Here is a 26,178-nt window from a genome sequence, read left to right as displayed (position 1 = left end):
AGTCTTCTGTGATTGTAAAGCATATTCTTCTCACCTAACCTCTAACCTTCACATGGAGCCACATAATGGAATGAGCCCTTACCTTGGTGTAAAATAGACCTTGCTGTGGGTCTTGGCTCAGGTGCTTCCTAATAGCTCAATAACATTGAGTAACATCATTTCTCTGAGGCTTAGTCTCTTCATCTGTTAAGTGGATTTGTAAAGATTACTCCCCTGCCAACTTTTTTAGGGTTATTGGAAAAGGCAGAGTTGAGAACAGCCTACAATTGTAAAACAAAATTTTTATAAATTCCTTTCACAATAGCATTAATAAATAAAATATTTAGGAACCAATTCTTTAAAAAATACTAGATCTTGGGCTGGGGCTGTAGCTCAGTGGCAGAGTGCTAGCCTTGCACATGGGAGGCATGGGTTCCATCCTCAGCACCACATAAAAATAAACAAATAAAATAAAGGCATGCTGTCCATCTACAACTACAAAAAAATTAAAAATAAAATAAAAATACTAGATCTTTGTGGAGATGCTGAGACATCAAGAGGCAAAACTGGAAGATGAATAGAGAAGCTATTGATGTGAAGCCAGGAGATTTCTGTGGCAACAGCACTGGTTGCAGTTGTGGAGAAAAAACTTCCATCTGCAAGCTGGGTCCTCCCAGGCTCTCTGTGCCTACAGTCCTCCACCACATAGGTCAGTGGACTCTATTTGCACCCTCTGGGACAGATCTTGGCTCTGGTCAAAGCCTGAAGGTTTGGGAACAGCGTTCAAGATTTCCCATACCAGGCTCCTCTCACCATGGAGTGCCTAAGGCATTTCTTATTCCCTAAAACAACTCCACAGGTAGCAATTTTTTAAATGTTACAAATTAGGGTTCTTGGATTAAAATGCCATCCCTGGTGTTCCATAGCCAGAGAGATAATCACACTGAGATTAGGGTTCCAAAGCCCATCTTTCTTTCCCAGCATCACATTGCCTCTCCTGAAGCCTAAGTTGCACTTCAGGCAAGTTCTACAGATCTCATAATTTCCTAGGCAATCCTACAATGCTTAGAATCCAAGCCTCACCATCCACACTAATCAGTTTAAGATATTATTCTTGTGAATATTCCACTGATTTTTTTCTTTTCTTTTTCAGTACTGGGGGTCAAACCTAGGGCTTTGTACATGCTTTACCACTGAGCTACATCCAGACCTCTCTGCTAATGATTATTGATAAACTGCCATGATTATGTCTGATGTTTGTGTTTTGTAGCAATGGCCAATTGTCTATTAGTGAAAGTCATTATAAAAGAAGGAGAAAGCTTTCCTCTTATAGAGTTAGGTTAAAAGCATGGTGATATATTTTAATTTTTTGTGAAAAGATTATAAGAATCAAGTGCATTGTTAAAATATGGACTTAGGGTACTTAATGGATGTATATAAATTCCAGTGGGAATACCAATGGGTTCCACCTTGGAGAAAGGTGAAAGTGCTGCCCTGAATATAAATTTGTTCTTTTCTTTTTTTTTTATATTTATTTTTTAGTTGTAGTTGGACACAATACCTTATTTTTTTATTCATATATTTTTATGTGGTGCTGAGGATCGAACCCAGGGTCTCGCACGTGCGAGGCGGGTGCTCTACCGCTAAGCCACAACCCCAGCCCATAAATTTGTTCTTTTCAACTGCAAAGTTCAGCTCATAGAACAAAAACAAGATCCACGCTTTTGGGCTGGCCTGCAGTTCCTACAATGGTACCTGCAGTAAATGCTTATTACCCTAAGGAAAAGACAAGAATAATCCTTTGAGGGGGACCACCTAACCAACTCAAACCCCCACAGGGAGCAGGAGAGATACCTGCCACAATGAAGGTATATGGTGGGTGTGGTCAGGTAAGGAGACAACAGAAATTGTAACCTGATCTCAAATTAACAAGACAATATATAGCTAAATATAGACTTGCTGTCCAAGAAAGGAAATATAGGACCCAGGAAACCTCAGTGCCACAGTATGTTTATTGAACACCTTCTTGTTCAAATCCAGGTGTTTACTAGGCATAGAACATTGTAGTAGACACTTTCAGAGAAACGGGAATTGTCTAAATCCCAACTTCTAAACACTCCCTGCCTCATTTTATGTGACATATTTGTGAATTCTCACAACAATAAATGGCAAAATCAAACACTATAAAGATGTCACAGAAGGCCTAAGTAATTCCAACTAGAGGCCTAAATGAGATGCTTCTGCCAGGAGTAGGGTGCATGCCTGTAATCCCGATGACCCAGGAGGCTGAGGCAGGAGGATTGCAAGTTCGAAGCCAGCTTCAGCTACTTAGTGAGGCTCTAAGCCACTTATTGAGACCCCGTCTCAAAATAAAACATATAAAGGGCTGGGGATGTGACTCAGTGGTTAAGTACCCTTGGGTTCAATTCCTGATATCAAAAAAATACAATAAGATACTCCAGTGCAAATATCTGTAAGGATCTATGACCAGGAACTGTGCCATGCTACTAAGCTACAGCCATTCACTCCCTGTCTTCTGTGCCCTTCCCAGAATCAATTTCTGCTAAGTATACTGTGAGATCATATGCACCAAGGTCAGGATGTTCTGACTTGGCTCTCCCAAGCTCTGAGATGTTCTTTCTCAGGTTCTTCCTTGAAGGGGCAGGGGAATCATAGTTGCAGAAAGTCCCATGGGATCTCATGTTACTTCCTGTCATTGCAGCCTTTTTCTTCTTCCTTTGCTTTATAGTTTTGATAAACAGTAGGAAACTTATAATTTTGAACTTGGATAATTATTTATACTAGTCTTTAATAGTTTGATCTAGCAGATGTTTACTTGCCATGCAAATGTGAGTCGCACTATAAACTCACAAAGATAACCAGCCAGTCAGCATCCTAGTGATTAGACTTATGACTTGATTCACACACACACACATGTAAACAAATCCTCATTCACAATGACACAATTTTCTTTTGGTTTAGGGAAAGAAGCCCTGGAGCAGGAGTTCTGAATTCTGATTCTAGGGTTCACTTTTGGTCTAGTACATGGCTTTGGACAGTGGTCTCACTTTGTGGGCCACAGTTTCTCCAACTGAAATAAGATTTGGGAGCCAGTGATGAATTGACCTTCAGAGACCCTTCCAATTGCCACTTTGTGTGAGTCACCATGTACAGTGAAGCTATTTTTTTGTTTGCCCTAAATTTATGAGTTCTTCCTTCAATTTTGAAGGAAGACCTTTTTTAGATTTATTCCTTCTTAAATAATTTTAAGCTTGATCCAGGCACAGTGGCACATACCTGTAATCCCAGCTACTTGGAAGACTAAGGCAGAAACACAGCAAGTTCAAGGCCAGCCTCAGCAGCTTAGCAAGACTCTGTCTCAAAATGAAAAATAAAAAAGGTTGGGGACATAGCTCAGTGATAGAGCATCTCTGAGTTCAATCCCCAATAGACTTGTGATTATGAGTTCAAGTGACCAGGAACTGTGACCCTGCCTTGCCCTCAGCTCCTGTCAGCGTCCTTTTGGTTTTAGACTTCTCTACCCATCCGATCCTTGCTTTTCAACTGGCCTTCTGTAGGAAGTACTCACTCCTTATGATCCTATACCATTCTATTTTCAAAACACTTTCATTAATCACATTCTCCTCATTAGAATCCTTAGAATTTTACCATAATCCACTTCTAAGGATAAAGGAAGGGACAGGGATCCAGCCAGCAGTCATTACTTAAGTATTTGATAATTATTATTTATCTGAATTTCATCTCAGCAAATACTCAAAAAAATCCCCTTTCTCATTTGACAATATGGAGAATGAGGTTTACAAAGAGAGTAAAGTTTCCATACCAGGACTGTCTGTTTCTGGGAAGTGCACCCCAGGATTCTACTTGGCCACAGATAGGAAGGACAATTGAGAATATGGTTTTAAATTTATAATTTTGATGATATAAAGAAGAGTCTTTGGAAGCATTTGTTTTTTGTTGCTGGTTTTTCTTTTGTTTTTTTCTCTTAGCCTTCAGAGGCTGCTTTGCCCTTGAACTTTTAAGTAGATTCTAATCCTTCCATCTCTGCCCTGGAATCAAGAACCACAGATTATTAAAAATCAAACCTTAATCTTAATCTTGTGAATCTTAATCTAAATCATGTGTCAATATGATCTGTTAGCTCTTTAGTGGGATCTGCTTTCTGTATTCAAGTTTCTCAAAGATAACTTTGATGTGTATGCTTGATCTAATCCAAGTTCTCCTTTTATAAGTAGAGAAAATAAGACCCAGGAAGAAAAATGGGCATGCCCAAATTCACTCGGCCACTAGATAATAGGCCTAATCCTAGACCCTCATTCTGTTACCTGACTCTGCTTCTCGAAAGGCTAAAACCATTCAGCTCATTGGAATTTTCAAGGAACTCCTTCCCCTGTGTAGGATTTGAAGACAGAGCTTTTTCAGATCTAGGCTTTGCTACTTTCTAGCTGTGTAATTCCTAGAATCTCGAGCCCGTTTCTTTATCCTCTGTGTGTGTATGTGTGTAGAGAAAGAGATAATATCTACCTCACAGGGCAATTAGGAACACATAGTAGGTGCTTAGTAAGTGATAACTATGATTATTATAATCAATAGTGGCCTTGTGGTTCTTACTAATCTCCCATATAACATCTATACAGGATATAGTTGTAACTAAAACAGTGACAATTGCTTTCCAAGTGCCCACTGTGGCTTGGAATGAAACTCATACCTCTTCAGCCCTACGTTCTCAGCCAACTCCATGGGTAGGTACTCCAGGTATAGAAGCAGCTGAGTATCGTAAGTGCTTTACATAAAATGATCTCTAATCCTCATAGCAGCCCTACAAAGTATGTATCATCCTTGCTGAACAAGTGAGAATCAAAGAGGTTTATTAACATGTCCCACGCCACAGAGCTAGGAGTTAACACAGTTAGGCTCTGAAGGCAGCTGAGCTCCATCATGTTCTTTGGCCTACCTCTTTATGGGTCTTGAGACCCACTGAGGCTTGAGGGTGGGGAGTATTTTGGGGAAGGGATAAAGATAAAAAAGGCATTGAGATAAGAGAACTAGTCATTATTTGGCCAGTCATCTTTTCCAGAAACTCCCGCCAACCTCCCCTTTCCTGCTCCTGTTATCATTAGCCAGTTGATGGCTGGTCTGGTCTGGGCTGGGCTCCTCTGCGAAATCCTTCAGAGCTTTCCTGTTCTAGAGTTTTGCAAGAAGGTGGGGGGAGTGTTTGTATGCTGGGCAGGCTTCCCAGGGGTGGTTGTGGAAAGGAAGGGGAGTGATTTTGTAGGGCCCTAAAAAGAAGCCAGGAAGAAAAGGGAAAAAATAAAACCCTGCATAAAAGAAAACAAATGGACTGAGGCACTCAGTCATTATCTTTAGTCTAGACTTAGGGATAGAAACCCAGGCCAGGAGTCTGGAAACCTCCATTTTCTTCTTGCTGTGTACTTGACCTTCCTAATGACCCAAGCCACATCATTATAACAGCCTTGGTAACAAAAGAATACCAGAAACAGCGCAGGCACACTAATTTAATGTTTTATCAGTATCATTTTTATTTTCTTCCCTTAAAGGGTACCCTGGCAACAACAACAAATCCTATTAACATTTTTTACATGTGCACAGGTTTGGTCTCACCCTTACCTTATTCAATTCTGCAAACAGTTGGATGAGTCAGATAGGCAGGCTAGGGCTTACCCTCCCAGCTGCATAGGTAGGAACTGAAGCTGAGTGACCTTTGCCTGATCTCACAGTTAGTTAGTGGCACAACTGAACCTGGGTTCCTGGTATCATGACTCCTATAGAGGCATGAGGTTCACTCACTGAGAGATGGAATTTCAGCCCCTTGGGTCTTTTGACTCTAAAACATGTGTTCTTGCTCTTTTGTTTTACTGAAATTCACACTGCCCTGTCGGGATTGTGGGGTGAAGGCCTGAACAGTGAAGGTGGAGGAGGGTGGAGGAGGTGTAGGAAAGGAAACACTTACTCCAGTGTATAATGCTTTAGCAAGGATTTTGTATATCCTGAGTGTTCACTTTTCACCCCAAAAGGGAAAAAAAAAAAAGAAAAAGTAAATCCCAGGTATATTTTATTAATGTCTTGCATATGTTTAACACTTGATAGTTTGTAAAGGGCTTATATGTATGTGTACATGTCAATGATTTTTGGTCATAGGATTATGCAACCATCACACAATCTAGTTTTAGAACTTTTTTTTTTTTTTTTTTTGGTACCAGGGATCAAACCCAGGAGTGTTTTTAACCACTGAGCTACATCCCTTTCCCTTTTTAAAATTTTGAAACAAAGTCTCACTAAGTTATTGAAGCGATCCTCAAACTTGCAGTCCTAACTCAGCCTCCCAAGTCATCTGGGATTACAGGCATGCACCACTGTATCCAGCAAAGTTTTAGGACTTTTTAATTTTTTATTAGTGCATTATAATTTGACATAATAGTTGGGTTCATTGTGACATTCATATATGCACATAATTTATTCCTATTTATTCCCCTTTCTCTCTCAGTCCTTCCCCCTATTCCTTTCCTCTACTCTTCTAGTCTTCCTTTTCTTTGTTTACATGTATTTATTTTTCATTAGTGCATTATAATTATCCCACAAAAGTGGGATTTATTGTGGCATAGTTACACATGCATGTAGCATAATTTAGTCTATTTTATTCCCCGGCTCTTCCCCTTTCCATGCCTTTCTCCCCTTGGATCCTCTACCTTTCCTCTAGTGATCTCCCTTCTATTTTCAAGAGATCCCTCTTACTTTTTTTTAAATTCCTTTTATTCTCCCTCTAGCTTCTGCATATGAGGAAAACATTTGACCCTTGAATTTCTGAGTCTGGCATATTTCACTTAGCATGATGTTCTCTAGTTACATCTATTTATCTGCAGAGGACATTATTTCATTTTTCTTTATTGCTGAATAGAACTTGATTGTGTATACCTACCACGTTTTTCTTATCCATTTTTTGCTGATAGAACATGTTTGTTACCCCAACAAGAAACTCTGTGCTGATTGGCAGTTATTTCCTACTCTCTCATCCTTACCCCAGCCCTAAGAAACCACTAATCTACATTTTGTCTCTATATTTCACAATTATAAACATTTTCTGTGATAGAATCTGGCTTCTTTCCCCTTAGCATAATGTTTTCAAAATTAATACGTGTTGTAACTTGTATCAGTGTTTTATGCTTTCTACTGCTCTCTATATATTCCACAGTCCATCATACAAGGATACCCCACATTTTATTGATTGATTAGTTGATAGGTATTTGGATTGTTTCTACTTTTGGGCTATTATGGATAATCCTGTGAACATTTGTGTGCAATTTTTTAAAAATATTTTTTAGCTGTCAAAGGACCTTTATTTTATTTATTTTTATGTGGTACTGAGGATCAAACCCAATGTTTCACACATGCTAGGCAAGTGCTCTACCACTGAGCCCCAGCCCCAGCCCCTGTGTGCATTTTTGTGTGTGTATGTGGACATACATTTACATTTCTCAAGGGTATATACCTATGAATGAAACTGCTAGGTCATGTGATAATTTAACTTTATCAGGAAGAATCATCAAACTGTGTGTTTATAGCTCTGATATATTGTTCACATCATATAAAACTCACCCATTTAAAGTATATAGTTTAGCTAGGCACTATGGCACATACCTGTAATCCCAGTGACTTGGGAGGCTGAGGCCAGAGGATTTCAAGTTTAAGGCCAGCCTCAGCAACTTAGCAAGATCCTAAGCAACTTAGTGAGACACCCTGTCTTAAAATTTAAAAAAATAAAATAAAAAGGGCTAGAGATGTGTCTCAATGGTTAAGTTCCTGGTACCAAAAAAATAAAGTGTTCAGTTCAGTGATTTTAGTATATTCACGGGGTTTTGCAACCATCACCAAAATCTACTTTTACAAGTTTTTCATCACCCTGGAAAGGAGACTCATAATCATTAGCAGTTACTCTCTATTTCCAATACCCCATGCTCATTTCCAGGCAATAACTAAGTTACTTTCTGTCTGTCTGGATTTACCTGTTCCAAACATTTCACATACATTAAATCATGCAATCTGTAGTCTTCTGTGACTAGCTTCTTTCGCTTAGCACACTATTTTGAAGATCATTTCATTTGTTTCATTTGTTTATAGGGCTACATAATAGTACACTGTATGGATGAATTGCATTTTGTTTAGCATTCATCAGTTAATAGACTTTTTGGCTATCATGAATAAAGCTGTTATGGACATTCAGATACAGAATAAGCAGGTTGTGACACACTGTCCTTTATTCTGAAATCAGTGAATATTTCTGAGAGACTAGTTATGCATTAGAGTTTGTTTGATCAACAAATTTCAATGAGTTGTGTCACACATTGGGCTTGATATTGGGGAGAAAATCATCACAAAAGAAAAAATCTGCCTTCACTAAATTCACAGCCTAATGTACAGAGTGGTGAGAGAGAGGTTCCTATGTTCCTAGAATTCCTCTGAAGGATAAGGAAGCACTGGTAAGCAACAAAGTTGAAGAAATACACAGAATAATGGTTTTAGAGAGAAAGAACTTTGTACATCACCTTAAGGATAACAGGAAGCCAATGAAGATGTTTCAGTAGGGCAGTGGCATGGCCATGAGGTGGTTGTTGAAGAAGGCAAAGGCCTAGAAGTCACCTGGGCTCCGGGCTTGAAGAACTGACATGATGATGTGTTTCACTAAGAAGGGACACAGATTCGTTGAGTTCATTTAGACTGCTGAGCCTGCCTGCCTATGGGACATCTGAATGGAGACGCCCAGCAGGTGGAGGGATATTACGACAGGGAACCCCGGAAGAATCGAACTAGAGATAAAGTTTGAGAGTTGTCATCACATTAGTAGTGACTGAGCTTGGGAATAGATGGGGATGTCCCTGCAGAGGCTCCAGGGTTAGAATGAGGCTATAAGAGGGGCTAGAGCTGAATCCTGAGGTGTGGGGGTCAGCAAAAAGACCACAGAGCATGTAGGACCTCACCTGAGGCTTTCTTTTCATTCCTCCCCTGGCACCATGGCTACCATGTCCCCTAGCATAAACCCTCTCCCTCCTATTAGAGGGTTCATCTTGCAAACCTAATCGAGTAATAAAGCTATTGATTTTGTTAACAAACGTCTGGGTCACTATGTGACCTATAATGGGAATTCATTTGGAGGTCAGTACAGCTGTCAGTGGAACAGTTTCCCCAGAGGCCCACTGGCTTTTTCTCTGTAGACTAGCAAAGATGTCCTTCCCAGCATCAGAAATGACTGGAGAGAAATGAGAATGGTGGGGCATTTGTAAGCTGATGGTCCTGCCTAGGGCAATGAGAAGTGCACAGCCAGAAATAGATCAGGTAACCAGGAACAGATAGAGATCTGTTTCACCTCTGGTATGATTTGAATAACACTAGAAGGTCACCATCACCACCACCACCAGCTAGCACATCACTTGAACTTCTATCTTTAAACCTATATTCCATTAGAATGAAAGTTTCACTATTGAAAATTTTGAATGCTTAATGATTGTTTTTGCTTATTCTGCAATCATGGACTAAAAACCTTCTAGGTAGGACCTCTATTAGGCAAATGCTGAAGCTATGGAGATAATATCATGATCATAGCTCATAAAAACCCATGGGCTAGACAAGGAAACAGAGTGACCATGGATATAGTGAAAGCATAAACAAAGTACTGTTGGCATCCAGAAGAAAAACCAGTCCAGGAAAGTTTCAGAGAGATTGTGATGTCTGTGCAGGGTCTTAACATCTGCATATGCATTTTCCAGGAAAGTCAAAGTGAAATCCAGGTAGAAGAAACAGCATAAGCCAAAACAAAGAATTACAAGAAGCTGGTGTGTTCAGGGACTGATGATGCTTCCATATGACTTGTTTACGGGTGGAGAAAAGCAGGAAACAGGTCAGACTCTGAAAGGCCTTGTATGTTATGCTAAGGAATTTAGACTAAGCTTAGCCAGCCACATGAATAATACCTTTGGCTTGAAGTGTAGAACTCTAGACTATTATCTGTCCTTAATACCTCACTTCCTTTCTAACACAAAAAAAGGAGAGTTTGAGATAAGAGAGGAAGAAAGACCAATGGACGGAGAGCGGTGGGGAGTGGGAAACTTAACAGCCCTCAGAGGACTTGCATGAGCAGGCAGCAGGAACTGGGGTTCAATCTAAAGGAAGAGTTGCAAGTACATTTGTGCTTTTATTATTAATATAGTAAGACACAGTCCTGGGTCTCAGTTAATGAGTCTTCTGCAAGCAGTGCCTCATTTAACAAAGCCAGCATAGCTTTAAGGGCGGTGACCACAGCTGGAGCAACCACTGAGGAGGAGGGCTGTGTTACTATGCTCCAGAGGCTAACCTTACCTGACTTCTGGACCACAGGTAGCCATACTTCTTGAGCTAGAGCAGATCAGCCCCAGGTTGTGATAGGCATTGTCCTTCAGGAGCAGTACAAAGTTACAGAGCACCTCCACCAAGATGGCCCAGGCTGGGCGTGGTCATACATACCTATAATCCCTGCAGCTGGGGAGGCTGAGGCAGAAGTTCAAAGACAGCCTCAGCAAAAAGCTAGGTGCTAAGCAACTCAGTGAGACCCTGTTTCCCCTCAAATACAAAATAGAGCTGGGGTACCCCCCAAATCCATGGTACCCCCCCCAAAAAAAAGATGTCCCAGAAGCCCCAGCCCTCCTCTCTGAGAGGTGAGAGGGAGCAGGTATATGAGGGAACGAATGCTACAGCTAGATTAGTTCTTCCGATCTTTATATTTTTCCTTCCTCTGACAGCCATCTTTAGGATAAGGATACCTTTTCTGCCTTCTTCACTCACAGAATTCTTTCTCCTTTTCACAGACTCCCTGAGAAACATTTCCTCAGCCAGTCAGGGGCCCCGCTCTTCTCCAGCTGAGCTCAGCAGCTCCAGTCATCACCTGCTGCGAGAACGAAAATCCTCAGCCCCATCACACTCCAGCCAGCCAACTTTGTTCACATTCGAACCTTCTGTGTCAAACCATGTGCAGCCCACCTTGTCCACCAGTGCACCTCAGGAGTATCTCTACTTGCACCAGTGCATAAGTCGGAGAACGGAAAATGCAAGGTAGGAGGTGGCAACGACCACTCTCAGGCAACTCCTATTTTTCACTGCTTTTTAATTTTAAAGAAAAGAAGGTAAGGGCTGGGGATGTGGCTCAAGTGGTAGTGCGCTCGCCTGGCATGCGTGCGGCCCGGGTTCGATCCTCAGCACCACATACAAACAAAGATGTTGTGTCCGCCGAAAACTAAAAAATAAAAATAAAATTATCTCTCTCTCTCTCAAAAAAAAAAAAAAGAAAAGAAAAGAAAAGAAGGTAACATCTTTTCAGGTAAACATGTATAAAACAAAGGAATTTTTTGTTTATGTAGCCTTCACATTTGTTGGCTTCATCTGTATTGCTACAAAGTAACAATTGGGTTCTCATTATCAAAAATTATACTATAAAATTTTTGTTTGATTTGGGGGTAAAAGGCATTTGAAGCTACAGTTTCAGAATTGCAAACTGTAGATGATTTACTTGTTGGCTATGAGAGAAAAGTTAGAGAACTTCAACATTGTTGAACAAATCCATATCTCACTTTTCCTCTAGAGCTGCATTGTTCCATAAGGTAGCTACTCTGCACATGTGGCTATTTAAATAAAATTGGGTAAAACTTAGAATTCATTTCCTCCCTTATACCAGTCACAGTTCAATAGTCCTGTGGGAATGGGGACTACCATACTGGAAAACACTGACATAAAACATTTTTTCATCACAGGAATTTTTCGAGCAAGGACTCACTGCTCTAGAATAATGGTCTGTTTGGCTTTCTAACATCATCAGCTGTGTCGTAGGTACAGAACCTGTACCTATTTTTATGACCTTTTCTTCCCATTGTTAGGCAAAATGAGCACAGAGCTCATAGGCTTTGTCAGAGCTGGTTCTCAATTGCTACCATAGCCAGCAGATTACAGATCATGTTCCTGAGTTAATTAATTTAGAAATATCTGATTTATTTCATAAGAATTAAGGCAAATAGAGAAATGGCTATAAATATATTTATTCACAATATCTGTGAGAATGTTTTCATGATGTCACTTGAACAGGCACACTGAGAGATGGCCAGTGCAGATATTTTAGCTCCATTTTATCACAAGGAAACAGGCTAACAACTAACAAGGGGCAGGACAAGAAACCAGGTCTTCACAGTTCTGCTCCTGTACTCGTCTCTATTCGACTGTGCTTCTGTATATATATATTTTTTCTGCTACTAGGGATTGAATCCAGGGGCACTCTACCACTGTACTACATTCCCAGCCATTTTATTTTTTATTTCAAGACAGGGTTTTGTTTAAATTGATCCTAAGTGGCCTTGCTCCCACCATAACATTCCCGAGTCACTGGGATTAGAGGTGTGCAGGATCATACCTGGCAAATTTAAATTTTCAGACAATGTACCAGAAAATATGGAATACTTAGGAAAAAACTGAATAGCAGACATGTAAGACCTCTTCATTGAAAACTATCAAACACTGGTGAAAGAAATTAAAAATAGAGAAATATATAACAAAGATACAATATAGTTATGAAATAGAACTAACTTTAATAAAATGACAGTTCTTCTCAACTTGATCTATAGTTTCAACACAATCCAAATAAAAATCCCAGCAAGGTTTTCATGGGTATTGATAAAATAATTCTAAAATCGATGTGAAAATGCAAACGACCTACAATGCCGAAAGTAATTTTAAAAGAACAATAAAATTAGAATAGCCAAAGTAATTTTTTAAAGAACAACAGTAAAGTTAAAGGATTTATACTATCTGATTTCAAGACTTCCTATGAGATATTGGTAATCATGACAGTATTGTGGGAGATTGAAGATGGTGTATTAGAGGAAGGCTGCATTTCTGGTTGCTCCAAATTCCTACTGCTTGAATTTCAGCAGTAAGTGGTGAAAGAGAAAATTCACTGAAATTCAGTATCAGACAGTCAGACTCTTAGAAATCCAGAAATTCAAGTTCATTGAACAAAAGACAAGAAAGAATACATGGTAGCCAAGCTAGTGGTAGCAGTAGCACCAGTTCACTGCAAAGGTAGGGTTAACAGAAACATAGGGGACAAACCTGTTGAACAGAAAAGGTCTCTGAACTTAGCTGAACCAGAGGCTACACAATAAACTGGTGTTTGAAAAGCACTGGCAAGCCAGGCACAGAGACACATACCTGTAATTACAGACGCTTGGGCGGCTGAGACAGAGGATTGGGAGTTCAAATCTATTCCTGAGGCACTAAACAAGTCAGCAAAACCCTTTCTCTAAATTAAACAAAAATACAAGCTAAGGCTGGGGATGTGACTCAGTGGTTGAGTGCCCCTGAGTTGAATCCCCAGTACCCCTCCCCGCCACCACCAAAAAAAAAGCACTTTTATTGAGAAGGCCACACTGCAGCTTGGCTTCAGGAGCAGCAAAATTGCCATACTGTGTGCCCTTGAATTTACCTAGCAGAATATGATTAAAAGAGGCAGAGAGGAGATTGTACCCAGGGAGACTTGCATCCCTTTGACTCTGGTAGCTCACATGACCTGATGAAGAGGATTGGAAAACTGAAAAGGCAGGTGTCATTATACTCAGGATCTGAAACTGGAAAGGCCACATTCTTGGGTGTAGAGTGAGAAACCTGTGGAGGGTTGGCTCCCTCACCCTACAAATAGAATCCATGGGAGGCCCCTGAGATGCAGAGATCAGCATCTGCCCAGCTCTAGGCGTATGTTGGATCTGATCTCTTCCAAGCAGATGCCACCCAACATAGACCCAAAGACCTGATTAAAGCTAACCCCCAGCCATCAGACCTTCCCATTAAAAACTGCAACAGTCCCACCCTGGGAGTGCATTGACAGGATTCCAATTGACTGTACTTGCCATTCCATCCTACCTTCTATTGGTTAGAAGGAAAGCTGAGAATTATTTCGATCACCTTCAGTTCCAGCTGTAGCTTGGTGAGCAATATAAAAATAAACATAAAAATAGCCCTCAGCCCTTGCTCAAGACAAAATGGAAGAAAGGCTAACCTGGAATAGGCACTGGACATCCATCCTTTTTTGACCACCTCAGTGGGATCAATTTTTTCATTTTTCACTAATATTATTTCCTTCTTTTCCCCCGTGGTATTCTTGCTGTGTTGATCACTGGGTTGATACACACACACACACACTTTTCTTTTTTTCTCATTTTTTAAAGTTTATTTTTCTAGTTTGTCTTTTGAGGGTTAGAGTTTTTGTCTTGATTTTCTTTCACTCCTTTCTTCTCCCTGTCATAGCCAAATTCTCTTATTTTGTCTTTACTTACTTATTTTTTTTTCTCCTCCTCCTTTGTAGGAATCACTGGCTACATCTCTTCTGCTCACATTTTGAACATTTCAAATTTTCTCTTACCTTCCACTACATTGTCTTTTCCCTTAATGAACAATATTTTTACCATCTTCTAGAATTATTTGGTTTATATAATTCCTACACTCATCGTTCATGTTGTTGCAGTTATTAGTACTGTGGTTGGTATAGTTGACACCTGCTGTTTACTTTAATGTCATACCTAGTTCATGGCTATTTGTTTTTGCTGTTAGCAATTGCTGACCCTACCATTCCTGTTTTGTGGTAATTAGCATTATAGATGTCATTAGGAATGTGATATTTATTTTAATGCTATATATTGTTCAGTGCTATAATTTGCCCCCCACTTTACATGAGGATCTGAGAATCTATGGGGACACTGTGAGAACATAGGGTAGAGACTGCTGTGCTAAATCCAAAATCCAGCCAAGAGACAGCCTATCTTGTTCATCAAAATTTAAACATGCTTAAACTTCAGTGATAATTTAATACTAAGAATAGAAAAGACAAAACCCCAAACCAACCAGGCCCAAGTAGGAATGGGGAGGCCTCTAGGTCCCATTCATGGATATTTGTTCCTACAGCAAAAACAAAATTAACACAAAAACTGTGGGCACCACATCTACAAGGGGTTTCAATCTAAATCACTCTCATATTCCATTAGAACATACAGATTTGTTAAGCATGGAAGCACAGTCACAGAGGATGTACCCCACATACCCTGCTGTGTACAGTACAATTGCTGGATCTACAAGAAGGACCCCATTCTTGTGATACCAAAAGGGAAAGTAGGATCCTCAGTCTCTGACACAATACACATTGTATCCAAATATGCTACTTAAAACCAAAGAACTACCAGGGAAACTATATTACAAATCCCACTTGGAAATATATTGAAAAATGTACAACAATCTGATGTCCCAGAATACATTACTAAGAGAAGTGCTCTCAAAAGGCCCATATCCAAGAGTGGAAGAGAAATCCTTCCCAACAAATGCCTAAAACCCAACACAGGTATACAAGGAATATGAAAAAATAAGGTAACATGACACTTCCTAAGGTTCATAATTCACCAGCTATTAACTACAAAGATTTGGAAATGGATGAAATAACAAATGATGAACAATAATAAAAATGATCAATGAATTCTAAAAGAACACAGAGAAACAACTAAATGAATTAAAGAAGTCAGTACCAGATATGAATGAGAAATTAAATAAGGAGATAGAGCTATTGAAAAAGAACCAAACAAATCTTGGAAATGAGGGTATAATAAATCAAATAAAAAGTTCAGTTTAAAGTCTTTGCAATAGAGTAGACCATGCTGAAGATAGAATCTCAGAACTAGAAGACAAAATGGCCAGTCACTAGAAGACAAAGTGAACATTCATACTCCATATTTGTATAATATATCAAAATACATTCTATTATGTATATCTAAAAACAAATAAAAATGAAAACTCACTAAACCAGAAAAGATAAAAGAAAATTATTAACTATGATCAGAATATTCAAGAACTCTGGGACAACATTAAGAGACCAAATTTAAGAATCCTTGTAATCTAAGCAAATTGTGAGATGCAGCTTAAGGGCATGGATAAACTCTTCAAGAAAATAATATCAGAAAAACTTCCAACCTTGAGAATGAAATAGACATTCAGATATAGGATGCATTCAAACCCCAAAGACAAGATCCAAAAAGAACTTCTCCATAGTATATTATAATCAAAACACCCAACATACAGATCATGATAGAATTTTTAAAAGCCTTAATAAAAAAAAATGTCAGGTCACATTTAGAGGTAAGCCAATCAGAATCACTTATGATTTCTCAGCAAAACCTGTGAATTCCAGAAGAGCTTGGAATGATGTGTTCCAAGCCCTGAAAGAATATAACTGATCAAGATTGTTATAAACAGCAAAGCTATCCATCAGAATTAAAGCAGAAATAAAAACTTTCCAAGATACACAGAAACTAAAAGAACTCATGACTGCTAAGCCAGCACTACAGAAAATACTTGAGGAAATATAACACAAAGAAGGAATAAAAGGGCTGGAGATGTGTCTCAAGTGGTAGCGCTCGCCTGTCATGCGTGCGACCCGGGTTCGATCCTCAGCACCACATACAAAGATGTTGTGGCGGCCGAAAACTAAAAAATAAATATTAAAATTCTCTTTCTCTTTCTCTGTCTCTCTCTCTAAAAAAAAAAGAAGAAGAAGAAGAAGAAGAAGGAATAAAAAACAAACCCCAGAGCTTGCAAATAGACAAATCTCATTTGAAGAGTAACTAAGCAAATGAGAAATGGAACCAGAATTAAACATTAGAAATAAATCGCAATGAGAGGAATAGACATGTGATATAAACACCAAATAAAAATGGTCTTAACTCTCCAATTAAAAGACATGGTTTAAAAAACAAGACTTAACTACATGTTGTTTTCAAGAGACTCATCTTACAGGCAAAGAAAAGTCACAGACTTATGAAAGAATGGAAATTGATACACCATGCAAATTAGAACCTAAAAACAAACAGGAGTAGCTACTCTCATATCCAACAATGTGAACTTCAAGCTAAAATTAGAAGACAAAGATCACTTCATACTGGTAAAGGGAACAATTCAATGAGAAGATATGATAAATATTTATGCCCCAAAGATCAATGCACCTAATTACATAAAACAGACCTTAAAGACTTAGATAAACCCTAGTACAATAAAACTAGGTGATTTCAGCAGACACCTTTCACCAGCAGAGAGGTCATCCAGACATAAACTCAGTAGTCTCTTAAGACCAAAAAAAAAAAAAAAAATTAAATCAATTTGACTTAACAGATACCTGTAGAATATTTCATCCAACAACAGCCAAATTTACTTTCTTCTCAGTTTCTCATGGAATCATCTCCAAAATATAACATATTTTAGGACACAAAGCAATTAAACAAATTAAAATGCAAGGGATTATACAGATTTTTAAAAAATTTTTTTAGTTGTAGATGGACACAATACCTTTATTTAATTTATTTATTTTTATATGGTGCCGAGGATTGAACCCAGGGCCTCACACTTGCTAGGTGAGCGCTCTGCCACTGAGCCACAACCTTATACAGATTTTTTAATCAGATCAAAATGGAATGAAATTAGAAATCAACATTCCCTCCCCTCAAATGCAGAAATTATGTAAACATGGAATTTGAATAATACACCATACTTTTGGGGGTGTTGTTTCTTTGTCTTCACTTTTTTGTTGTTGTTATTTGTTTGTTTGTTTGTTACTGGGGATTGAACTCAGGGGCACTGAACGATTTGAGCCACATCCCCAGCCCTATTTTGTATTTTATTTAGAGACAGGGTCTCAGTGAGCTACTTAGCACCTCACTGAGGCTGGCTTTGAATTCACCATCCTCCTGTCTCAGCTTCCCAAGCCATTGGGATTACAGGCATGCACCACCATGCCTGGCTTGTCTCCACATTTTTTATTGGTACATTATAGTTGTACATAATTATGGGATTTTTTTATGTATTCATACATGCACTCAGTATAATGATATAATTTGGCCAATATCACTTTTCAGCATTGACCCCTTCCCTGAACAATACACTTTTGAATAACAAGTGGGTGACAGAATAAATCAGGAAATTTTAAAAAATTCTTAGAATCAAACAAAAAAAGTGATGTAACATACCAGAATCTCTGGGATACTCCGAAAGTGGTTCTAATAAAGTTTATAGTTATGAAGTCCTACATAAGAAAAATCAGAAAGATCCAATAAACAACCCAATGATGCATCTCAAGGCCCTAGAAAAATTAAGAACCAACCAATTCCAAAACCAGTAAAGAAGAAATAATTAAGATCCAAGCTGAAATCAGAGAATTAAAAAAAAACTACAAAGGATCAATGAAATGAAGAATTGGTTCTTTTAAATGTAAACAAAATTGATAAACCCTTAGCCAAACTAATCAAGAAAAAAGAGACAACACAATTAATAAAATTAGAGATGAAAAAGGAGAAATCACCACAGACATCACAGAAATCCAGAGGATCATGAAGGATTGTTTTGAAAATTTACACTATAATACGGTGGAAAATCTGGAAGAAATGGAGACATTTCTAGACCAATGTGATCTGCCAAAAATTAACCAAAAGGATGTAGAAAACCTAAACATACCAAAAACAAGAATGATATTAAAAGCAATATAAAAAAGGTCTTTCAACAAAGAAAAGCCCAGGACCAGATAGATTCTCAGCTGATTCCCCCAGACCTTTAAAGAAGAACTAATGCCAGTACTCCTCAACTCATTCCATGAAATATGAAGGGGTGAAACGCTTTCAAGTTCATTCTATGAATCCAGTATCACCTAACACAAAACCAGATAAGGACACATCCAGGAATGAAAACTACAGACTAATATCACTGATGAATTTAGATGCAAACATTAGCAAATTGTATTCAACAACTTAATAAGATTATATGCCATGACCAACTTTTTTCATTTCAGGGATACAGAGATTGTTTAACATAATACAAATCAATAAATGTAAGTCACGCCATAAATAAAATTAAGGACAGAAATCACATTGATCTCAATAGATGCAGAGAAAGCCTGTGAAAAAATTCAGTATCTATTCATGATAAAAACACTGAAAAAACTAGGGATAAAATAAATTACCTCAACATCATGAAGTCTGTATACAGTAAACCCAAAGTCAACATCATAGTGAAAGGGGGAAAACTCAGAGTATTTTATTTAAATTATTAAACAAAACAAGAATATCCACTATTGCCATTCCTATTCAATATAGTACTAGAAAGTCTAACCAAAGCAGTTAGATAAGAGAAGGAAATTAAAAGTATACAAAAAGGGGGGGCGTCAAGTTATCACTGTTTGCAGATAATATCATCCTATTCTGAGAATATCCAAAAGGCTCCACCAGAAGACTGCTAGAGCTAATAAATTCAACAAAGCAGCAGAATACAAAATTAACATACAAAAATCAATAGCTTTCTTATACATCAGTAATGAATCTGCTGAGAAATCAGGAAAACAATTCCATTCACAATCGCCTCAAAAAGAAAAAAAAAAAATCCTAGGAATAAATTTAACCAAAGAGTTTGGCTAAATTAAGAGTTTGATTAAATAAGCTTAACCAAACCATAACCAAACCTCCTCTACAATAAAGACTATAGAACACGGAAGAAAGAAATTGAAGAAGACACTAGAAGATAGAATAATCTTCTATGTTCATGGATAGACAAAATTAATATCGTTAAAGTAACAATATTACTAAAAGCAATATACGTATTCAGTGCAATCCCCATCAAAATACCAATGGCATTCTTCACAGAACTATAAAAAACAGTTCTAAAATTCATTTGTAAAAATAAAAGATCCAGAAGAGCTAAAGCAATCTGAACAAACAAACAAAAGCAATGCTGGAGTCATCACAATGCCTGACTTCAAATAATGCTACAGAGCTATAGAACAAAAACTGCATGACAGTAACATAAAAAACAGACACATACACCAGTGGAGAAGTATAAAAGATAGACAAACCACACGGATACAATAATCTGATCCTTGACAAAGCGGTCAAAAATGTATGTTGGAGAATAAATAGCCTTTTAAACAAATAGTGCTAGAAAAACTGGCTATCATTATGTAGAAAAATGAGACTAGATTCCTGTCTCTCACCCTGTACAAGTCAACTCAAAATGGATCAAAGACCTAAGAATTAGGGCTGGGGTGTGGCTCAGCAGCAAAGCGCTCACCTCACATGTGCGAGGCCCTGGGTTTCGATCCTCAGCATCACATTAAAAAAATAAATTAATTAAATAAAGGTATTGTGTCAAACTACAACTAAAAAATAAAATACTTTTTTAAAGACCTAAGAATTAGACTATACAACTCCTAGAAGAAAACATAAATTCAACACTCCAACATATAGGTACAGACAATGACTTTCTCAGTTGGACTCCTAAAGCTCAGAAAGTACTACCAAGAGTTAATAAATGACATGGCATCCAGTTTAACAGCTTTTACACAACAAATGAAATAATTAAGAACATGAAGAGAACCTACAGAATGGGAGAAATCTTTACTAGTTACTCTCTTAACTGAGGATTCATAAACAGAATATATAAATAATTTCAATAATTTATCACCAAAAAAAAAAAAATGACCCAATTGGAGCTGGGTATGGTGGCATATGCCTGTAATCCCTGTGGCTCAGGAGGCTGAGACAGGAGGATTGTGAATTCAAAGGTAGCCCCAGCAAAGATGCTAAGCAACTTATTGAGACCCTTTCTAAAAAATATAAAATAGGGCTGGGGATATGGTTCAGTGGTTGAGTTCCCCTGAGTTCAATCCCCAGTACCAAAAAAAAAAAAAAAGAAGAAAAAGAAAAGAAAAGACCCAATTAATAAATGGGCAAATGAACAAAACAGACACTTCTTTTTTTTTAATTTTTTTTAGTTGTAGGTAGACACAATACCATTATCTTATTTTATTTATTTTTATGTGGTTCTGAGGGTCGAACCCAGTGCTTCTCACATGCTAGGTGAGTACTCTACTGCTGAGCCACAACCCCAGCCCAACAGACACTTCTTAAAAGAAGAAGTATATACAAGAGCCAACAAACAAATGAAGAAAAAAGTTCAACATCTTTAGCAATTAAGTAAATGCAAATCAAAAAAATACACAGATTTCACATCGCTCCAGTAAGAATGTCAGTTTTCAAGAATACAAACAATATTAAATGCTGGAGAAGATGTTGAGGGAAAAACAACACTGTTGGTGGGTTTGTAAACTAAGAAGCACTATGGAAATCAGTATGGAGGTGCCTCGAAAGACTAGAAATGAAATCATCATATGACCCAGTTATACCACTTCTTGGTATTTATCCTAAAGAATTAAAGTCATCATACTATAGTAATATATGCGTGCTTATGTTTGTAGCAGCACAATTCACAAAACCAAATTATGGAATCAGCCTAGGTGTCCTTCAACAGATGAATAAAGAAAATGTGGTATCTATACACAATGGAGTTTTATGCAGCCATAAAGAAGAATGAAATTATGTCATTTGCAGGAAACTGGATTGAACTTGGAAGCATTATGTTAAGCAAAATAAGCCAAACTCAGAAAGCCACATATGTTTTCTCTCATATGTGGGAAACTAGAGAGGAAAAAAAAAAAAAAACAAAGGTGAGGGGTGGGAATATCATGAAAATCAAAGGGAGACTAGTAGAGTAAAAGAAGGGGACCCAGTAGAAGGAGGAGGAGAGGGAAAGGGAAATATTGGGGTATGTATTAACCAAATTATATTGTTAAACTGTGCGCAGGTATGCATATGTCACAACAGGTCCCACTATGGTGTAATTATAATACACCAATTAAAAATATGCAGAAAAAGATGTGTTGGTGAAAGGATGATCTTACAGATCACTGAACAGAACAGTGAACCCAGGAAAATGCATATGTACAGGTGCTACTCCACTTAGGACGGGATTATGTCCCCTTAAATCCATGAGTTAAAAATACCCTAAGATAAAAATGCATTCAATATACCTGAATTACTAAATAGTTTAGCAACATACAGTGTAGAGTGTTGGTTGTTCACCTTTGTGATCATGTGGCATGCTAGAAACTGCCCTGCATTACAAAAAAGTGTCCTGAGCATATAGCTAGCCCAGGAAAAGATTAAATTCAAAGCATGGCTCTACTGGATGTGTATCACTTTTGTACCATCATAAGTTAAATTGCCATAATCTGAAAGTATGATTCTATGTATGATTTTACATACATAGAATGGAGAAAGGAAAACTTTTTCCACCAATGATGCTGAAACAGATATCAATATAGGAATGATCTTTAAAAGAACATCAACCCTTAAATTGTATCTCGTCACTCAACATTAATTCAAATATATTAGAGACCCAAAAGTAAAATGTGATAATACTATTACTGTTTTAGAAGAAAAGATCTCTGTGACCTGGGAAAAACAAAGATTTTTATATAAGACACAAAAGAGAAAAAATTACAAAGTAGTATTAGCAATTTTAAAACTTCTGCTCTTCAAAAGGCCCCATTAAGAAAACAAAATGGGGGTGCTGGGTATATAACTCAGTTGGTAGAGTGCTTGCCTTGCATGCACAAGACCCTGGGTTCAATCCCTAGGACCATTAAGAGAGAGAGAGAGAGAGAGAACACAAAATGGGCCAGGCGCACCAGTGCATGCCTGTAATTCCAGTGGCTCAGGAGGCTGAGGCAGGAGGATCACGAGTTCAAAGCCAGCTTCAGCAAAAGTGAGGTGCTAAACAACTCAGTGATACCCTGTCTCTAAATAAAATACAAAATAGGGCTGGGGGGATGTGGCTCAGTGGCCAAGGTCCCCTGAGTTCAATCCCTGGTATCCCCTGCCAAGAAAAAGAAAACAAAATGGTTTGTGACTTAGGTAGGAGGATCTCGAGTTCGAGGCCAGCCTTAGCAACAGTGAGATCCTGTCTCAGATTTTTTTTTTTAATTTTTTTAAGATCTGGGGATGTAGCTCAGTAATAAAATATTCCTGGATTCATTCTCTAGTACCAAAGGAAGAAAACAAAATGATAAGACACAAGATTTGAGAAAATATTCAGAATCCAAATATCTGGCAAAGGATTTGTTTGTAAGTACATAAAGAACTCTTACAACTCAAGAAGAAGAAGACAAAAACATTTGAATAGATACTTTAAAAAAAGATATAGGAATGGCCAATAAGCATGTGAATAGATGCTCAGCCATCTTGGAAATGCAAATTAACACCTCAGAGAGATTCTGCTTAAGCACCCTTGAAATGGCAATGGCTCAGATAAAGGTAAGTATGCAGGTAGGTTTTACTCTTATACTGCCTCCAACAGCCACATCACATACCAGATTCCAGAAAAAAAGGAATCTTTAAAACATACATACTTTTACATTACTTACCTCATATGATCTCCAAAGTAACCTAAAATTGCTTTTAAGTAGGGCCTGAAGAGAGCATCCGTGACTAGCATTAACTAGACATAGATCTGTCTGGCTGGATTGCTGTAGTGAAAGAGTACTGAGGCTAGAAATAACAGCCTTCTACCTCTTCCTTTTGCACTTATGTGTGGTCCTGATATAAGGCTATAATAAGCATCTCAAAGATAAAACAATGAATTACTTCTCATTACTTTTACTGTAATAGCCACTATTCTTCCTTCAAGAACTGAATAACATGTATTCCTGCTAAAATAACTCCAGTTTTCAAAATCCAGGTCTTCTACTGAGCTAAAATAAGTAGCTATTCAGAAAAGTATCTATTTGCCAAAGGAAATAGTTGTGAACTGGAAATGTCGAGACAGAATTCTTTTTTTCTTGACAACAGATTAGTTGTACTGGATTTATTTTTGCCCTCTAGCCTTTGGGACCTTATTCCAGATTCTAGCTAGTATGGGTCTTCTTATTTCAAGGAGGTCATTAAACCTGTTTGGGGTGATACATTGAGACAGCTCACACACCTTGAAAAGACATAATTCTAGTGAAGGTAGGTTGAAAGGAAATTTAAAGCGATGAGATTCCAACATCATTGACCCTGCAATAGTATTCTATAGAAAGATGGCAGGTGGGACTGCAAATTGGTGCAGCCAATATGGAAAGCAGTATGGAGATTCCTTGGAAATCTGGGAATGGAATCACCATTTGACCCAGCTATCCCTCTCTTCGGACTATACCCAAAGAACTTAAAAACAGCATATTACAGGGACATAGCCACATCGATGTTTATAGCAGCACAATCCACAATAGTTAAACTGTGGAGCCAACCTAGATGCCCTTCAGTGGATGAATGGCTAATAAAAATGTGGCATATATACACATGGAATTTTACTCAGCAATAAAAGAGAATAAAATCATGGCATTTGCAGGTAAATGGATGGTGTTGGAGAAGATAATGCTAAGTGAAGTTAGCCAATCCCCAAAAAACAAATGCCAAATGTTTTCTCTGATATAAGGAGGCTGACTCATAGTGGGGTAGGAAGGAGGAGCATGGGAGGAATAGATGAATTCTAGATAGGGAAGAGGGGTGGGAGGGAAAGGGAGGAGGCAGGGGATTAGCAAGGATGGTGGAATGTGATGGACATCATTATCCAAAGTACATGTATGAAGACTCGAATTGGGTGTCAACCTACTTTATATACAAACAGAGATATGAAAAATTGTGGTATAGATGTGTAATAAGAATTGTAATGCAAAAAAAAAAACAAAGTACATGTATAAAGACATGAATTGGCGTGAACATACTTTAAATACAAAGATGTGAAAAATTGTGCTCTTAAAAAGAAGTGTTCCTGCCTTATAATAAAATAAATAAAGGACAAACAACTTCCCAGGACAGAGTAAATATATTTTATGTATTCAATATCATTGAGAATTTCTAAGCCATATTCTGTACTAGTGTAAAAATAATATGGCAATAAATGTTCCTGTGCATTTTAAAAAAGAAAGAAAGAAAGATGACGGGTAGAATCAGAAATGTGAGTGAAGTCGAGTGCAGTGGCACATGTCTATAATCCCAGTGGCTTGGGAGGCTGAAGCAGGAGGATCACGAGTTCAAAGACTGCAACTTAGTAAGGCCCTAAGCAACTCAGCAAGACCCTGTTTCTAAACAAAATACAAAAAAGGGTTGGGGATATGGTTCAGTGGTTGAGCACCCCTGAGTTCAATCCCCAGTACCAAAGAAGGGAGGGGGGAGGGAGGGAGGGAGGGAGGGAGGAGAGAACTTATCCCTCATTTCCAAGGCTTCCCTGACTCATTCATCCAGTAGCTTTGATTGGCCAAAGGCAGAACACGCAACTTTAATTTCCTTTAGTTTCACATATGCAGTGTTGCTCTGTAACCATAGAAAGAAAGTGGGCTCCAAGTTGTAGCCAGAAGGACTTATGTACAAAGATCATCTCATTTTTCCCCCAGTGCTGGGGCTGGAACTGGATGTTTCCTAGCTCATGTTAGCCACTCTCCAATCCTATCTCATCTCTTACAAGATTGTGACACAGAGGTTTTTTTCTTTTCCTCATGGGAAAGACCTATATGGGATGGGTCCAATGCAAGAGGATGGTCCAAATGACCTCTTAAGATTGCCATAGGATCCCAGGCATAGCTTAGTGTTAAAGTACTCCCTAGCATGCACAAGGCCCTGGGTTCCATCCCCAGCACCACAAACACGCACACACACCAAAAGTGACAGACAGTCACAGAACTCTAGATGGTGGTTTATCTACTTCTAAGCATTTATATATCAAGTTTCCCTTAAGTCAGAAACATACCGTACATTAACAAATCAAACTGGGATCTTTGTCATTAAGGTATTAAGAGGGTACCTAGGGGGCTGGGGTTGTGTCTCAGTGGCAGAGCACTTGCCTAGCATGTGCGAGGCCCTTGGTTCGATCCTCAGCACCACATAAAAATAAACAAATAAAATAAAGTTATTGTGTATAACTAAAAAATAAGTATTAAAAAAAGAGGGTACCTAGGTGGGTAGAAAAGGGCAAAATCATGGTGTAGTATGGGACATACAATATTTGAAAATGTGCTGAATAACAAGTGTGAAATGAAGTGGCTAGAAAAACTAGGAACCCATTTCTGAAAACCAAGGAAGAGTTTTGAGTTGATATTAAAGCCAAAGCATAAGCAAGAGATGATGCAGTCACCCCCACTCACCAGAAGCCTCTGGAGCAGCCAGCAGCAGGCAGGAAAGATGTGTTGAGCTGCTGCCTGCACAG

At 38.3% G+C, this 26,178-nt stretch overlaps 1 protein-coding gene across 2 annotated transcripts in view; it reads left to right on the top strand.

Annotated features, from left to right (window-relative positions):
- Gab2 (GRB2 associated binding protein 2) overlaps positions 1-26,178 on the top strand; it is a 181,642-nt gene that overhangs the window by 139,383 nt on the left and 16,081 nt on the right. The window contains exons 1-2 of one of the 2 annotated variants that reach the window (XM_026387338.2): positions 9,842-9,910; positions 10,854-11,097. In XM_026387338.2, coding sequence (XP_026243123.1) covers positions 9,862-9,910; positions 10,854-11,097 — 293 coding nt within the window. In that variant the 5' untranslated portion in view covers positions 9,842-9,861. Of the gene's footprint in view, positions 1-9,841; positions 9,911-10,853; positions 11,098-26,178 lie in introns of those variants that run through there. The other variant, XM_026387337.2, reaches the window with a different exon arrangement.

Source organism: Urocitellus parryii, chromosome 4 (genome assembly GCF_045843805.1).
Source record: "Urocitellus parryii isolate mUroPar1 chromosome 4, mUroPar1.hap1, whole genome shotgun sequence".
NCBI lineage: Eukaryota > Metazoa > Chordata > Mammalia > Rodentia > Sciuridae > Urocitellus > Urocitellus parryii.
The sequence above is the reverse complement of the archived record's forward strand: the minus strand, read 5'-3'. Positions and strand labels throughout refer to the sequence as shown.